Source organism: Barbus barbus (assembly GCF_936440315.1).
Source record: "Barbus barbus genome assembly, chromosome: 14".
Taxonomy (NCBI): domain Eukaryota; kingdom Metazoa; phylum Chordata; class Actinopteri; order Cypriniformes; family Cyprinidae; genus Barbus; species Barbus barbus.
Window position 1 is genome coordinate 21958369 of NC_136742.1, and position 16812 is coordinate 21975180.

General features: G+C 41.6%; 1 protein-coding gene and 1 pseudogene across 2 annotated transcripts; both read left to right on the forward strand.

Moving 5' to 3' along the window:
- Window positions 1-148: 148 nt before the first annotated feature.
- On the forward strand, window positions 149-2598 carry ppil6 (peptidylprolyl isomerase (cyclophilin)-like 6). Its single transcript, XM_079433783.1, has 8 exons — window positions 149-240; window positions 326-421; window positions 508-696; window positions 836-898; window positions 1025-1172; window positions 1265-1324; window positions 1669-1804; window positions 1990-2598. The coding sequence occupies exons 1-8, from the start codon at window positions 163-165 to the stop codon at window positions 2099-2101; spliced, it is 882 nt and encodes a 293-aa protein (XP_079289909.1). The 5' UTR covers window positions 149-162; the 3' UTR covers window positions 2102-2598.
- A 1979-nt stretch (window positions 2599-4577) lies between these two features.
- On the forward strand, window positions 4578-15223 carry LOC306880373 (small RNA 2'-O-methyltransferase-like; annotated as a pseudogene). The gene is made up of 7 exons: window positions 4578-4651; window positions 12707-12886; window positions 12989-13104; window positions 13238-13372; window positions 13496-13678; window positions 13811-13982; window positions 14730-15223. The product of its transcript is annotated as a small RNA 2'-O-methyltransferase-like (transcript).
- The last annotated feature ends 1589 nt before the right edge of the window (window positions 15224-16812 follow it).

A 16812-nucleotide genomic window follows, 5' to 3' on the forward strand; every position in this document is an offset into this window, starting at 1 on the left:
GGTTGTTGTTTTTTTAAATTAAGAACTTAATGGATAAATAAAACGAGTGATAGAAAAACAGACAGACAGATAGATAGATACTGCATGAATAAATATGCAGAACGGTTCGTCATCGTTGTGCGCCATTCGCCTCGGTTACCCTGACAACGAGACGCACACAACATGGCATCCACTGTACATTTAGAGATCGTCGGTCTTTTAAATAAACATAATTTTCAAATAGCCAAAAGCATTGCCGAGGTAAAGTTTTTAAGAGGCTGACAACTTTATATTTAGCATTTTAACATGGCTAACTGTTAAAAAGCCATAACGTCTCTATTTACAGGGACTGAAAAATAAATTCCCGGAGTCATTTGATGATCCAACAATTCGCCCGTTGCTGGAATGTGACTGGCATGACTATTTATCCAATAAAAAGAGGGTAAGACACTAATTATATTCCGCTCGCTTGTTTCCTATATCTGCGTTTTAATAATAAATCACTCACGTATACGTTGACTTGTCAAGGAGCTGAAAGGGGAGGTTTGGCAGTACTGCGGCTGTCTAATGTCCTTCGCAAACGGTGAGTTGCTCGGTGATGAGAGGAAACTGTCCAGCTGGGCAGAGAAAGAGTGGAAGTTTTCTTTCCATCGACCACAGGCGCTTTATAAAGCCCTGGCTGAAGAGTACTACATCAGCAACCTGCGAAGCACAGGGGTAAATGAACACAAGAGCGAGGGATAAATGTTAATCCAGTGAATGAATAAACGCACATCATATGTAATTAGACTACAACTATCTATAATTTCACATGATAGCTACAAGGTGTGCTACATCTGCTCGCTCTTTCCCACAGCATACTTTTGTTTATATGGATATTGAAAGCGGTGGAGAGGCATTTGGCAGACTGTTGTTTGAGGTAAATAGATGTCATGCCTCTTGGTGATGTAAGCTGATTTGATAATTGATTACTTGAGTTGTTGTGGAAATGTGTTTCCACTTCATTCTTCTCCACTCTCAAAGTGTTTAAAATGTAACCTGTCAGCTGTTCTCAGACTTGTGTCCAAAGACGTGTAGGAACTTTAAGGCCTTGTGCACTGGAGAGGCAGGTTTGTCCAAGAGTAACCTTGAGCTGAGCTATACGGGCTCAATTTTCCACAGAGTTGTGCGAAATGGCTGGCTGCAGGGTGGAGGTAAGACAATAATAATCGTATCGAAATACATTTAAAAAAACAACTTGTGATTGTATATTATTCATTGATATATTATATGATTTTGATTACAGATATTTCACCTGAAAGGAAAGGAACTGGGGGAGAGTCTATCTTTGGCCCGACATTTGAGGGTACAGAGTTTGTGCTACATAAATGTGTTGGTATTGGTACATACTTTGGTCTTTAAAATCAGCATGAAATGGAAATTGTGTCTTTTTTTCCCCCTATCGTGACATAAAAAGAAAAAGGAAAAAATGTAGGCCGGGAACTAATTTTGTAGGCCAGTACCTAATTAACTTGTCACAATATTGCAAGGGCATGAAAAAAAATCATGTGTATGGATAAATTATTTATAAACATTGCAATATTCCATTAAAATAAGAACGGTCAATTATGATTTCATGGTGACTTTAAGGTGTGTGATATACACATTGTTTCTTACATATAAAAAGCACCAGGCGGTTTTCTCTTCTAGATGAGAATTTTGTCATATCCAACAACAAGCGTGGCATTCTGGGAATGGCTAATCAAGGTGCTCATAGCAATGGCTCTCAGTTCTACATCTCACTGCAGCCAGCCTCCTGGATGGACCACAAATATGTGGCTTTTGGGTAATGACTGTAATAGTTTATATACTGTATATACACAAGAGAGCCCAAGTTATGAGAGCTTGTCTTGATATTTGGCTTCGCATTATTAATTCAGACAATATCTGCATTATCAAATTATTATCTTTGCTATTTACCATTCTTACAAAATTGAAAATCTCCATCACAGCTTTTTCTTTCTCTCACAGGCAACTTGTTGAGGGCACAGAGGTTCTGAAGAGACTAGAGGCAGTGCCCACCTACAACGAGAGGCCCAAACAGGACTGCAAAATATCAGCATGTGGAGTATTTGAGCCCTGAGTAATCACATACCGCCTATAGATCAAGAAAGCAATACAAGAAGCATTTTTAATAACAGTTATTAATATTTGTAGAAATACTTTTGTGCTTTTCCATGTAAAGTTAAAAAATAAAGCCAACAAAAAACTCAATTTATACACTACCAGTACTCTTTATTTCTGTGGCACCCATGGCAGATGGATTTCAGCATCCTGTTATGCTGCCTTGTCGGATTCGGTTACACTGCTATATGCCAGTAGCTGTTTATAAAAAAACTAAATGCTTTCCAGAGTGTGAAACGGGTGTTTAGGCATTACCGGAGAGGATTTGGAGAACATTAAAGCAATTCTGTGTGAAAAAGAGAGGGGAAACGGATCATGGTAACTTCTTATTCTGCCTTGTTGGATTTGGTGACCATGCTGTATGTAACTAAATGCTTTCTAAAATACAGAAGAGAGAAATTTAGAAATCTGAAGAACAATAAATGCATTCTGTGTGAAATAAAGGGCTGTAACATTTCTGTGACCTGTATACTTCAAAACAGAGGAGATTAGACATCCCCAGAGTGAATCTGGAGAACATTAAATCCATTCAAATAGTTTAATAACTTCTTATGCTGCCTTCAACTGAATAATGAATTCCACTCATTCAACTGTAGGGGGCTCCCAAAGAGCAAAAATACACAAAACTTCATGCAGCTGCTTTAGTCCTTACAGCAGTGGTTCTCAATTACAGTCCTGGGGTCCCCCTGCTCTCCACATTTAGCATGTTTCCCTTATTTAACACACCAGGGCCCGTATTCACAAAACATCTAAAAGGCTAAAAGTAGCTCCTAACTTGCCAATTTAGGAGAAAATCTTAAAAATAGTGGGTGTCAGTCCTAAATTTAGGACTCCTTGTTTCACAGACAGGGTTTAGACTAAACCAGGATTAGGCCATAGTTCAATTAGGAGTTTTAAGTAATTTTATAAACGTGCCTTAGAAAGAAACATTACAGGTGTGCATCTTGAGACAAAACACGGCCACTTATATATTTTAAGATCAGTCAGTGCAAGTTTCTTACAGATTAAACTGCTCAGATTTACATTTTAGTCTGGGACTAGGTTTAAACCTTTTCTGTGAAACCGGGGGCAAAATTTTTGCTCTAAGAGTATTTCACAAATCGTTTTAGCACTAGAACTAGCTCCTAAATCTGTGAAACGTTAGGAGTAGTGAAGAGGACTCCTAACTCACAACTATCCTAAAATGTCTGTTGTTGGCAATCTGCCTCGGAATATAAACATTTGACGATAATGAGCTTTTAAAAAGGTATCGCTTTTTGGGTTTGGAGGTTATCCCAACTCCAAATTGTCCTTTGATTATATCCTTTTCATTAACCAGTTGGGCAAGAAGACTGTTCTTGCGTCCAGTTTGGTTTTCTTTTACGTTTGCATGTCTTACTATCGGCCATAATTATTCCTCTCTGAAAGCATAGGCTACATGTAAGAGACTGACAATTAGCCAAGGGCGGTTCTAGACCCTTTTTGGGTGGGCTTCAGCCCCCCTATTTGTCGTCTCAGCCCCCCTAAAACTATAACCAGCTATCTGAATGATCAGGCCAGTGCTGCTTCCTCAAGAAAGTTGATCATTCTCGCTGGTTTGTCGATCTCAATGTGGTAATCACGCACTGTGAATGAAGCGCGCACGCACTGAGAGGCACAGACAGCACACCAGCATGGTCTCATGAAAGTGCGTTTCAATGGCACACATTTCTGTTTCTATTTGGTGCGCTTATGATACGCACCTTCGCCACACCCCTAAACCTAATCGTTGTGTTTCATATGCATTCCAAAGTCAGTTTTTGCGTAGAAGCACACCAAATAGAAACAGAAAATCGTGCCATTGAAACGCACTTGCTCATGTCATTCACTTTCGCGTCCTCTCGAGCAAATAAGAAAATACACAAAATATTATGCCACAATGGCTGTCTTAACGAGTATCCAAGTAAACGCAGTCGCTTACGTCTTAAACATAATCCGTTAAGAAAATATTGGATGTGTGTCAGTATTCATATATTAGGCTAATAATGTTAATCAAACAACAAAAGAAAAAGAAAGTATAACTTATGTAACTTTAATAGGTAATTACAATACAGTTTTCATAAGCACAGTAAATACTGTTTATTTAGGTAATTTGTATCGTTGTATCTAAAGGTCTCTGAGGGCAAAGCCCCCCTAAATATGAAATCCTAACCGCCCCTGCAAATTATCTGAACATATATTTGTTTAATTAGTGACTCTTAGCCTGCAGTTTAAAATATTTATTTGAATGAGGCAATTAACATTATTTTTTAAACCTTTATTTGGATATGGCAACATAGAAATATTGTAGAGCACGATTTTATGTATACATTTCTGACAGAGCCTGCCCCTATCAGCCAATCACTGTGTGCATAGTAAACTGACATCAGAACTACCGTCCTACAGATTTCAGCTTCTCCAACCCCAATCTAACAAACACACCTGAATCAGCTAATCAAGGGGTTGGAACTGAAGTCTACAGTAGCAGGGTTGGAGACGCCTGCTTTAAAATGTTAATAGATGTAGCAGCCCTTCAACTTGGAATAAACAGGCTTGGGAGTGTTTCCATACGGGTGTACTTTAATTCAGACGAGTGTGCATAGCATCAACACCGTGAAAACTTAAAGGAAAATAACAAAGGCAAATTTAGCCAGATACAAAATAATCCTTTGACAAATGCACTTTAGCAAGCTAGCATCACATTGATAACAGCATAGCAGGCAACAGCCATCATGAAATGAATCTCATTACCATTTACATGAACGTATGAAATGAATTAATGTGAAATAGTACATTACAATGAACCACATACCTCGCTCCGCATATCAAAGGGTGCTAGAAAGTGGTGATCCAGGGAAGGCTGCCGCCATTAACTTAACTTGGACGTTGGAGAGCTAGCTAGCAACTTCATAAATTATTCTCAAATTATTACTGCCAAACAAATCAAGCACAGAGTAGAATAACACTTCAAAGAACACTTTAGTTGAAGGTTACGGTAATATTTTCCAATCTCTGACTCTAAACATGCATCGTCTTGTAACGTGACCTCTTGTGTTTTAATGAACGAGCGTGAGCGAGGAGAAATTAGTCCCCCCTGCAGATAGCATGATGTCAAAATAAAAGTCACATGAAATAAAAGTATAAAAACAGAATAATCATAATAAAACACTGCTAGTGGTCATCTACACTCCCACCACTCATGTTATGAAGAGTGAAGACAAGGATCAACCTGGCTGAATGGCTCATACGTGAGTCCTATGTCTGTATCGGTGTTTCTAGATATGTGCAGGTGAGTGCTACTTAAGAACTGAGAGTAGCCTATGTCATAAGGGGATAAAGGTGTAGACAACTAGACTGATCACTCACTCTCGAGAAGAAGAACTAGTTTCTGAATGGGCCTTTCTATAATCAAAGGTTTGGTGGGGCGATCTTGTTTAACTGACGTCCTTTCTCCTACTAACACCTTGACGCGACGCACTAGTCCATCGCTCTCCTTTGTGGTTTCAACCACTCGTCCCAGGTGCCACTGATTTCTAGGGGTGTCTTCCTTTATAATGACTAAGTCATCTACCTTAAGGTTGCGTCGAGTCGTATGCCACTTTTGGCGTGTGGAGATGTTCATGAGATATTCTCTCTTCCACCGGCACCAGAACTGTTCGACAAGGTACTGGACTCTTCGCCACCTTTTAGTTGCATAGACATCTTCCTTCTCAAATTTGCCAGGCGGTGGAAGGGCAATCTTGGACTTCATCAGTATGAGATGGTTTGGAGTTAATGGCTCGAGCGAGGTAGGATCATTTACCCCGTTTGCGGTTAATGGACGGCTGTTCACAATGGCCATTGCTTCATAGAACAGAGTTCGAAGGGAAGAGTCGTCGAGTCTGCCTGAGTATTGACAGAGTGTGGCATTTAGGACATTACGGACAGTCCGAATCTGGCGCTCCCAGACGCCGCCAGCGTGACTTGCTGAAGGAGCATTGAAGATGAACTCGCATTGCCTTTCTGCGAGGAAGCTCTCAATTGTTTTGGTGTCACATTGCTTCAGTGCTTCTTTGAACTCATTTTTAGCTCCCACAAAATTGGTTCCTTGATCGCAATGGAGTTGACGAACGGCTCCTCTGAGACTGATGAAGCATCTTAAGGCATTGATAAATGCATCTGTGGATAAGTCCTCAAGCATCTCAATGTGAACAGATCGAGAGGCAAGGCAAGTGAAGATTAAGCCATAGCGCTTTTGCTCTTTGCGGGCTTTCTTAGTGATGAATGGGCCGAAGCAATCGATGCCGCAGTATGTGAAGGGAGCAGAGACTTCTACACGCTCTTTAGGAAGCTCTGCCATGCGTTGTTCTTCTGCAGGCCGTCTGAGTCTTCTGCACTTCACACATCTGTGTATCAGCTTAGCAACTGACTTACTTCCACCGATGACCCAAAACCCATTGGCTCGAAGTTCTGTTAGAGTTTGATTCCGGCCTTGGTGACAGATCCTCTCGTGGCAGTGGGTCATGATCAGCTTGGTAATATGTCCTCCTTTGGGTAGAATCAAAGGGTGTTTGACTTCTAGGCTTAAGGATGACTGATCTAGTCTCCCACCGACACGAAGTGCTCCTCCTTCTAAGATGGGATCCAAGCGAAACAGAGGGCTGGAGTTTTGAAGACTTTTTCCCTTTTGAAGTATCTTCATCTCTTGGGGAAATGCTTCTTCTTGTGCAAGCCTCATTACTGATTCGGCAGCTCTCTCGCGTTCTTCCACACTCACAGGTTTGCCAGGATGGGTTTGCTTTGAATTCAGCCTCTTGATTCTTGCGATGACTTTCAGGAGTTTTGACCAGGAGGAGAACCGATTTAGACGGGTAAGAAAGTCTGACTTGGAAGGTTCAACTTTAGTTGTAAACGCCTGCATTGACCTGACCTCAGGATCACCAACAAGCAAATCAGGAGTGAGGTGAGACTCTGAATGTATTTCTTGTTCCCACAGGAATTTGGGTCCTGGTAGCCAGTTTGTTGAGGAGATGTCTACTGCATTGAGACCTCTCGACGCATGGTCAGCAGGGTTTTCTGTTGTGTCTATGTAGTGCCACTGGCTGGGGCTGGTGTGTTCTCTGATCATTTGCACACGATTGGCAACGAAGACATGGAACCTTCTTGCTTCATTGTTAATATAAGCCAGGACAACTTGGGAGTCAGTCCAGAAAAATTCTGCATGGATCGGCATTTCAAGCTCGTTTCTCAGCATGACACTTGATCTTGCAGCGACCACTGCTGCTGCAAGTTCCAACCTTGGAATGCTTGTGAGTTTTGTAGGCGCAACTCTAGCCTTTGCCATCACAAGGCTGCAGTGAACTTCACCATCTTCATTCTTGCTTCTCAGATAGGAACACGAGCCATACCCTATATTGCTGGCATCCGAGAAGTGGTGTAGTTCCCTCGTGACAGTTTTGCAGAAACCTTGTGGTTGGTAGCATCTCGGTATTGAGACTTCCTTCAGCCTTTGTAGGTCGCTCTTCCATTTCTCCCACCGTGGACTTAAGTCTTCGGGAAGTGGGTCATCCCATCCAATGCCTCGACGGCACAGCTCCTGGAGGATGCACTTTCCAGTTAAGATAAATGGAGCCACGAATCCGACTGGATCGTACAAAGAAGCAATGACGGATAGGATGCCGCGACGTGTAGAGGGCCTGGTTTGTGGGTTTACATTGAAGCTGAAGGTGTCATGTTCAAGGGACCACTGGATACCGAGAGCACGTTCTGCTGGAGCTGCATTTAGGTCCAGATTGAGGGGTTCAGATGTGACTGCTCTCTCAGTTGGGTCCACAGAGTCCAGAACTGACCTTTTGTTTGAATTGAACTTGTGTAGACGCAAACCTCCTCTCTTGCACAACTCTCGTGCTTCAGCGATCAACTCCTTTGCTTCTTCTACGGAGGGGACGCTGATGAGCCCATCATCGACGTAGAAGTTATTTTCAACGAAGGCTGCCGCTGATGGATACTCTTCCTTGTGTTGACGTGCCAAGTACTTCAGACCAAAGTTGGCACATCCCGGTGACGAGGCGGCGCCGAATAGATGAACAGCCATTTGATACTCTTGAGGCTCTGCTTCGAGGTCTCCATCCTCCCACCAGAGAAACCGTAAGTAGTTCCGTAGTTCAGGAGAAACGTAAAACTGATGGAACATTTTCTCGATGTCGCATATGATGGCTACAGCCTCTTTCCTGAAACGACAGAGCACTCCAAGGAGAGAGTTGATCAGGTCAGGACCTGTTAGCAGTGTATCATTTAGTGAGACACCACGGAACTTCGCTGAACAGTCAAAGACGACCCTTAGCTTCTCTGGCTTCTTGGGGTGGAACACCCCATGGTGTGGTATGTACCACGTAGTCTGCTGTCCTGTCACAGGAGAGGCTGGCTCTGCATCACCTTTCTTTATCATATCTTTCATGAAGGCCTTGTACTGTTCTTTATACCGCTCGTTATTTTTCAATTTTTTCTTTAGGTGCTGCAGTCGAACTGTTGCCAGCTTCTTGTTGTCTGGTAGCAGAGGAGGCTCTGTGCTCTTGAACGGGAGGGGCATTTCATAGTGTCCATCTTTCCTTTGAGTTATGTTGTCACTCAGGAGCTGAATGAAGCGAACATCGTCTTGTGACACATACTTGTCTTTGTCTGCATACTTCCTTTCATTGAAGTCTGATTCCAAGACCTTCAGCACGTCAGTGGTTGATGGCGCTGGTATTTCCTTCACTGTCACTCGATGGACGAACCTCTGGTTTCCCTGGCGATCCAGATGTGGATTGGATGAGCCTACGATGCTCCAGCCGAGTTCCGTTCTCTGGGCAAATGGATCATTTTCGCCTCCTGTGACGACTTCCTGGGGGGCTAACGCCAACGGGCAATCACTTCCAATTAGCAGTCCCACCTCACAGTCCTTCAGCAGCGGAAGTTTGTTTGCTAGATGCTTTAAATGAGGCCAGAGCAGCGCTGTCTTGGAAGTCGGGATGTAGGACTTGTCGACCGGGATGAAACCACGAGTGTAGGCTTGGCGTAGCTGAATCTGTTTTTGAGACTGTAGTCCTCGAACTTGTAGACCGTAGACACTTTTGCTTGCTATGGGTGTGTCAACAGATGTCATGGTGCTCAGTTTGAGCTGTACTGGTTTAGTCTCCACGTTCAGCTCTTCGAGTAGGTCTTCCAAGACGAATGTCGAATCACTCTGCGTATCCAGAAGAGCATATGTTATAACTTCTTTCTGTGGTTCATTTGCAGATGACATGAAAACAGGGACGATGCTTGATGTGGCAAAGATGTGCTGCGTCACTGCATGGGACGTCACTTTGATCTCCTCCTGACTAGTGCCTTTGTCTGTGGAAGTGGACTGTTTCTCTTTTGCTTCCACAGATCGGTTCTCTCTCTCTTCATGTAGACAGGTGGGGTGACGTCTGCTGCATATGCCACAAGAGTGTCGCGTTTTGCAATCCTTACTGTTATGTCCCTTTCTCAAACATCCGTAGCACAAATTGTTTTCCCTTATGAAGGCCTTCTTATTTTCAAGAGATTTTGCTGCAAAGGTAGGGCACTTTACGACGCCGTGCATCTCATCTTTGCAGATAGGACAAGGTGGCTTTGACTTGGTGCTGAACACTTTCTCAACCTTTTCCGTGGGATTGTTCCCTTTAGTGTTTGTGTGAAGTGCTCTAGCTCTCTTGGGCTGCCTGTCATCTGTGGCCTTGATCAGAAGTGGAGAGGCGACAGGGTTACAGGCTATCCGAGCCTCCTTCTGGATGAACCTTGTGAAACAGGAAAAGCTCGGGTAATCCCCGGATTCGTCCAACCTTTCTGTGACGACTCTGCACCATCTTCGTGTGATCCAGTCTGGTAATTTCTTCAGCAACTTGTGGTTCTCTTCACAGTCGTCCAAGATGGCCAATCCTTTCACATGAGGCATCGCTTCAACGCATCCTTGCAGGAAGTCAGCAAACTCTCGAAGTGCAGCAGGATCACTGGTACCAACCTTGGGCCATTTCATGAGCTTGTCTCTAAAGGCCTTTTGCAGAATGAAGTGGTTTCCGTACCTTTCTTCTAGGACCCTTAAGGCCCCTTGATATGCTTCTTCTGAGTTTCTATAGAAGAATCCCTCTACGGCTTTACGTGCTTCTCCACTCAGATAGTTTTTTAAATAGAACATTTTTTCATGAGCTGGGAGAGGCTGGTGGTCTATGAGGGCCATGAAGGACATCTTCCAGTCTACATACTTTAGGGCTTCGCCAGAGAACTTTGGTGGCTCAGGAGCAGGCAGGCGATTCATACTGAGTGAGTTAATGAGTGCTTGGGTAAGGCCATCTTTCTCAGGAGATGCTAGTGCATTGACGTATGCTTGTGGAGGCTGGTATGCTTCGGCCTTTGGATTAAGCTGGCCTTTGAATTCAACGGTGAGATTAGTCTCTTTTAGCCAGTCTCTGCAATCATGTTCAAGGCTCTCGTATGCGTTTACTCTCGCCTCTGCTATTCTTACTTCTGACTCTGCTTGAATTTGCTGTAGTCTTTTCTTTTCCTGACGCATGTTTGCCTCTATCCTTTTAAGAGCTACTTGCTTTTCTTCTTCCAACCTTTTAAGAACTAGCTGCTTCTCTTCTTCTAACTTGCTAAGAACTTCTTCTTGAGCTTGTATTTGATATACTGCCTTAACCTTTTCTTGTTGAGCTGCGAGTTCTGCTCCCGCATCTACATGTTTGCTTGAGCCCTGTGAGTGGGTTGAATTTTCTGCTAGAGAGAGTACAGTATCTGTCCTTGTGTGTCCGAAGATAGATCCATACTCATCCTTCTTAAGTGCCATCCTCACTCGTAGTTTCTCAAGTTCTGGATTGAAGACCTCATCTACAGTTTCTAGCCGCATCTCTATTATTTCGCTGATCTCTGCAGTGAGTGCTATACAAGCATCCATTTTCGGAACAATGTCTGGGGTGGCATTGTGGTTGCGTTGAATGGGCTCATAACATTCACTTACGGCACTGTGTCGAATTTGGATTTCTTCTCTGATTTTATTTAGTTCATCTTGAGAACAGAATGACTTTAGTGCGGTCCTAACCTTTCCTGCCACTTCTTTCCAAGAGCCATAAGCTCTCATGAATTCTTTCTTGTGTTTAATGGCTTCCTGTTTGTGCATCTCTAATCCCTTTTCTGTAAATGTTCTTTCGCGTGAACTAGATCTGACTGGCTGTGGGTTATCTGTTTTCATGGGTGGGTCGTGTGTGCTAGCTACTTCTTCTCCATTAAGTGACATTTTGTTGAAGTTGTGTTGCTGTTGGGTTATATTGAACTACTGAACTATAGTTTAATTACTGAAATATAGCTTAATAACTCAACAAATACTTAATATCAACATGCACTGCGCGATTATCATCAACAAAAAATGAAGGCTAACACACAAACACCTTAGCAATGAATGCTATCATATGGATCTACCCATGAATGAATTTACATTTAACAGATTCAATTAGTTCAATATTTTTTTTTTTTTTTTTTTCTTTATTAAATTACCCTTCTGTATCTTTAAATTCACCTTTCAAATGTAAGATTAAATCAGAGCATCAAACATGTACAGTATACTGTTGATAAAGGTGACTTCAGTCCATTACATAAATATCACTGTTCGCAATCAGAGTCTCTGTGATTTTATGCAGCAATCAGCATAAACGAAATAGACCGATCTTGCCTGGGTGCCGGTTGAAGTGAAGGCGTTTGAACAGAAGGTGGCAGTCTTCTACACAGAATGGCGGATGGCAGTCTTTTTAACGTCGAGTTGAGTTTCACTCCACATCGAGCAGCGAGTTTTCACTGTAGCAGCCCTTCAACTTGGAATAAACAGGCTTGGGAGTGTTTCCATACGGGTGTACTTTAATTCAGACGAGTGTGCATAGCATCAACACCGTGAAAACTTAAAGGAAAATAACAAAGGCAAATTTAGCCAGATACAAAATAATCCTTTGACAAATGCACTTTAGCAAGCTAGCATCACATTGATAACAGCATAGCAGGCAACAGCCATCATGAAATGAATCTCATTACCATTTACATGAACGTATGAAATGAATTAATGTGAAATAGTACATTACAATGAACCACATACCTCGCTCCGCATATCAAAGGGTGCTAGAAAGTGGTGATCCAGGGAAGGCTGCCGCCATTAACTTAACTTGGACGTTGGAGAGCTAGCTAGCAACTTCATAAATTATTCTCAAATTATTACTGCCAAACAAATCAAGCACAGAGTAGAATAACACTTCAAAGAACACTTTAGTTGAAGGTTACGGTAATATTTTCCAATCTCTGACTCTAAACATGCATCGTCTTGTAACGTGACCTCTTGTGTTTTAATGAACGAGCGTGAGCGAGGAGAAATTAGTCCCCCCTGCAGATAGCATGATGTCAAAATAAAAGTCACATGAAATAAAAGTATAAAAACAGAATAATCATAATAAAACACTGCTAGTGGTCATCTACAATAGATTTTAGCTAAAATAAATATATCTAAATTAACTCCGGTCCAGTAACGTAACCTTTTGCATTTGCTTTAAAGGTTGAGTAAAGCAAAAGCGGCTCAGCTGACGGTGTCACCTCGAGCATGTGTTTAATGAGGACAGACAGCCGAGCAGACCTGACCAAGACAGTCACCATGACCACGCCGTTTTCTCCTCCGCTTTATATGCAGCGATACCAGTTTGTTATTGACTATGTGAAAACCTACCGACCTAAAAAGGTAAATAAACGTATGAATGACATTAAAAGTTAAGACGCGATGGCCTTTGACGCTACGCTTGAACTATAGGGTGCTAATCAATCTTTTTACATCTTTCCGCAGGTCATCGATTTCGGATGCGCAGAATGTTGCTTACTAAAAAAGCTTAAGTTTCATCGCAACGGTATACAGTTACTAGTGGGAGTTGATATCAACAGCGGTGTTCTCCTGAAGAGAATGTAAGTTTGGTATCTCTTACCTGCAAACCTTCCATTGGTGTGTAGCATTAGATGGTTTACGCTACACAGGGGGGCTCCACGTGCTTTGGCCATATGGCTTCATTCATCTTGTGTGATTCATTTTTTTTGCCAGGCACACGTTGGCTCCACTTATAAGTGATTATCTGCAGCCAAGTGATGAGCCTTTGACCATTGAGTTGTATCAAGGCTCTGTGACCGAAAGGGAGCCCTGCACCAGAGGATTTGATCTTGTGACATGTGTGGAGTTGTAAGTGTGCCACGTCTTTGCAAATAAACTTAGTTACTAAGTTGTTTATCTTACTAAGTAGTTACTACTTAGTTCACATTGTATGTTCAACTTGAGCTTATGTAAACATCTCTACCATTTAAGAATCGAACACCTTGAGCTTGTGGAGGTGGCAAGGTTTTCTGAGGTGGTGTTTGGCTTCATGGCTCCAGGTGCCGTGATCGTAAGCACACCAAACGCAGAGTTCAACCCACTGCTGCCGGGCCTGAGAGGATTCAGAAACCATGACCACAAGTTCGAATGGACCAGAGCGGAATTTCAAACTTGGTAATTAAATGTTCAATATCTAGTGAAAACCCAATCCGGTGGTGATTTAGGATCAGATTTACATAGCTGTGTTCATGTTAAAAATGATTTATTTTTCTAGCTAAAAGCTTCAACTCTTTCTCTCCCTAACAGGGCTCACAAGGTGTGTAGAGACTATGGCTACACCGTGCAATTCACAGGAGTTGGAGAAGCTATTGGCCACTGGAGAGAAGTGGGATACTGCACCCAGATTGCCGTGTTTCAGAGGATTTTCCATGATTCCATGAGCAATGCTGAACTCTTGGAACCCTCAGTCTATAGATTGGTGTGAAACTTTTTCTTATTAGAAATTCCATATTTGTTTAAAGGAGTCATATTGTACTTTCTTAATACTTCTCACTTGTACTAAAACAGTCACAATTTAGTAGTGCTGAAATGTGCAGTAAAAGCTTGTTTTTATAAAAATGTCAAAGTTAGCATGAATTGATCCATGCAATTTTTAATTAAAATAACTTCTAACTTGATTATCCGGTGGAATGACAGCCTTCTCTCTGGCTACCAGTCATTTAGTCAGTTTAAAACCCGCCCCTTTCTTACAATGGACTGAATGGAATTTGAGAGATTCTCTCCACTCCAATCAACAACCGATACATTCTGAACAATTTTTTTCCTCCTTCCATAATCCGTTTCGCTCAGATTAACACCACAATATGGAAGCAAAGGCCTTTCGGTAGTTTCAGTGCATTGCGACTGTATTATGCAATCTTTGTAAGGATATGCAGAGCTGTAGGTGCTACACGCAGCCACGAACAGCACTATTGAAAAAGAAAAAATGTAGGGTGGGAACTTAGTTCTGCCCATTAGTTGTTGATTGAAAGTTTGGGGTTAAAATACAAAACATGCACAGACAAATTTTTGGCAGTAAAATCAATAACTTTGCACTCAAAAATATGCTGAACTTTTCTTTTAATGCTGACTTCACAGGTTTAAGCTAAAAAAAACTGTTATTTTTGTCCTAAAACTGGTGATATTTGCACTCATATCTAATCTTTCTTTGCTGTTCCTTTTTTAGATGTACAAAGTAGTGTATCCGAGCCTAAGTGATAACATCTACCAGAGAACTTTAGTTAATGAAGTCTTGTATGAGGCACAACACCTGAGACCGGAATGGCTCAGCAGAATGAACATGGATTCCATTAATAATGCACACTTCTGTGCTCCTCCATTAATGGACGTATTCCAGCATGGGGTTGAAGGGGGTACACGTGACTGTCAGCCTGTCTACCAGCAAGGCGGTACCATTTGCTGTCCTTTGGCACGTGTGTGGTCCTGTGAGAGCACTGTGTGGGAGCGTGCAGCGTCTCAGGGAGGAACTACTGGTGGACTCAAGAGTTAGGATAAGTGCTGATGGAACGGTGCTAAACCTGCCTGCTTATGATGATGATGATGATGATGATGATGATGAGGAGGTGGAGGAAGGAGGAAGATGTGAAAGCAGTATCAGGTGTAGCAAACAACGTGGAGGAGGACTGGGATAGGGAGCTCGGGTGTTACAGAAATGTATAACAGATCCAGAAAGCGTTGTAACCTGAATAAAAGAAAGCTGCACTTAAGATGTTTTTCCTTTTTGACTGCAAGTGTAGAATCACCAGAATGGCATATTTCAATTAAATGGCCAAATCTGTGATCATTGGAGAAGACTATCATTAAGCATGTCATTAATAAAAATGCAAATATGTGACACCACCTTTGAAATGCGGTTTTATTTATGGTACATACCTTACCAGCATCATAACAGAACACATGGCATGGAAGCCACTATTGGTCAAAAGTTAGAACAAAACATTTCAAGACAATAAAAAAAAAAGCAATGTTACTTTTAAACATCAGACACAGTACAATTACAAGGACCAAAAACTTCACAGAAGAGATAGAGCCACCATGTTTTTACAACATGTAACGTACCAGGACCTACTTACAGGTTATGAAAGAGTAATTTGGAAATATGGAGCGGAAAAAGTCAATCTTCACAATTTTAGTATCACTAAAGCTCAAATACATAAAAATAGACCTTCATTTTGGCAGTATATCAATTAAAAAACTTTAAAAAAATCAAGTTTAAAGGAACTCACTCACATTACTGAGTGTCTGATGAAAAGTAATGAACCTGAAATGTCGTAGATAACCTCTAAATATACTGGTATTTGCAAACATTCACAACGGAGCCCTTAAAGGGACATGAACAATATGTGATGGGAGAAAAAAGTATATATCAATGTTTTTGTATTTTCTCACAAAAGTCAGAGATACCATGAAAATAGTCATTAAAAAACCTTCATTTTAGTGATACATCAAGGAACTACAAAAACATGGATAAAAAAACTTTTTGTAGTGTTATAGAGAGGATAAGAAGAGCTACACGCTGCTCGAAAGCCTTGTGCTAAATGTTTCAAGCATTGCTGAAATATTAAATGCTTCACTTTGAGCTGCCATGTTACTAATTGTAGCTTGAGAACAGCTTGGCTCATTTTGTCCTTGCATGAAAGCCAATACATTTACATGATGTTGTCATTAATGATGCCAGAGATGTACTTATCAGATATTCAGCTGCTTGGATTTTAGGTAGCTAATGTGTCTATATATTGAACTGCAAAATCACTTAAGTAGTCCTATTCAACATATAATGTAGCTGTAGGAGTTTCATCTACATTGAAGTTCTCAAACCGAAAGTTGTATTTGACAACGAATAAAGAAGAAATACACATTTTCGTGTATGGTTTAACTCAATCAACAGCTCAACCTCAAAACTCCCAACAATGTTGGAGATGCATAGAAAGGCCACGTAAAGTCCTTCAATTCAAAATGATATTCAAATAAAAAAATTTTCAAGTTTGAAAACAGCTCCATCTGTCAAAATGCATCACGACTTCTCACACGCACAAAGTGAGATGCTGCGGGTGGATGAGGACGGTTTGATTTCAATTCTGACAGTAATGAGATGACAAAAAAATTTGTAACGGGGTCACCTTCATCTGCAGAGAGAGTATACACCTCATACGTATTGTAAAGGATGTATACAATCCATCAAATGTTACTGACAGACCCCTAAAATGGCTCACAAACATGTAAACGGGTAAAAGTAAAGAGAGATCTTA

Excerpts from the sequence above, each read along its gene's own strand:
- ppil6 (XM_079433783.1), top strand. The coding sequence starts at position 163 with ATGGCATCCACTGTACATTTAGAGATCGTCGGTCTTTTAAATAAACAT. Across the intron at positions 241-325 it reads TAGCCAAAAGCATTGCCGAG|GGACTGAAAAATAAATTCCC; the intron begins GTAAAGTTTTTA and ends CTCTATTTACAG. Across the intron at positions 422-507 it reads ATTTATCCAATAAAAAGAGG|GAGCTGAAAGGGGAGGTTTG; the intron begins GTAAGACACTAA and ends TGACTTGTCAAG.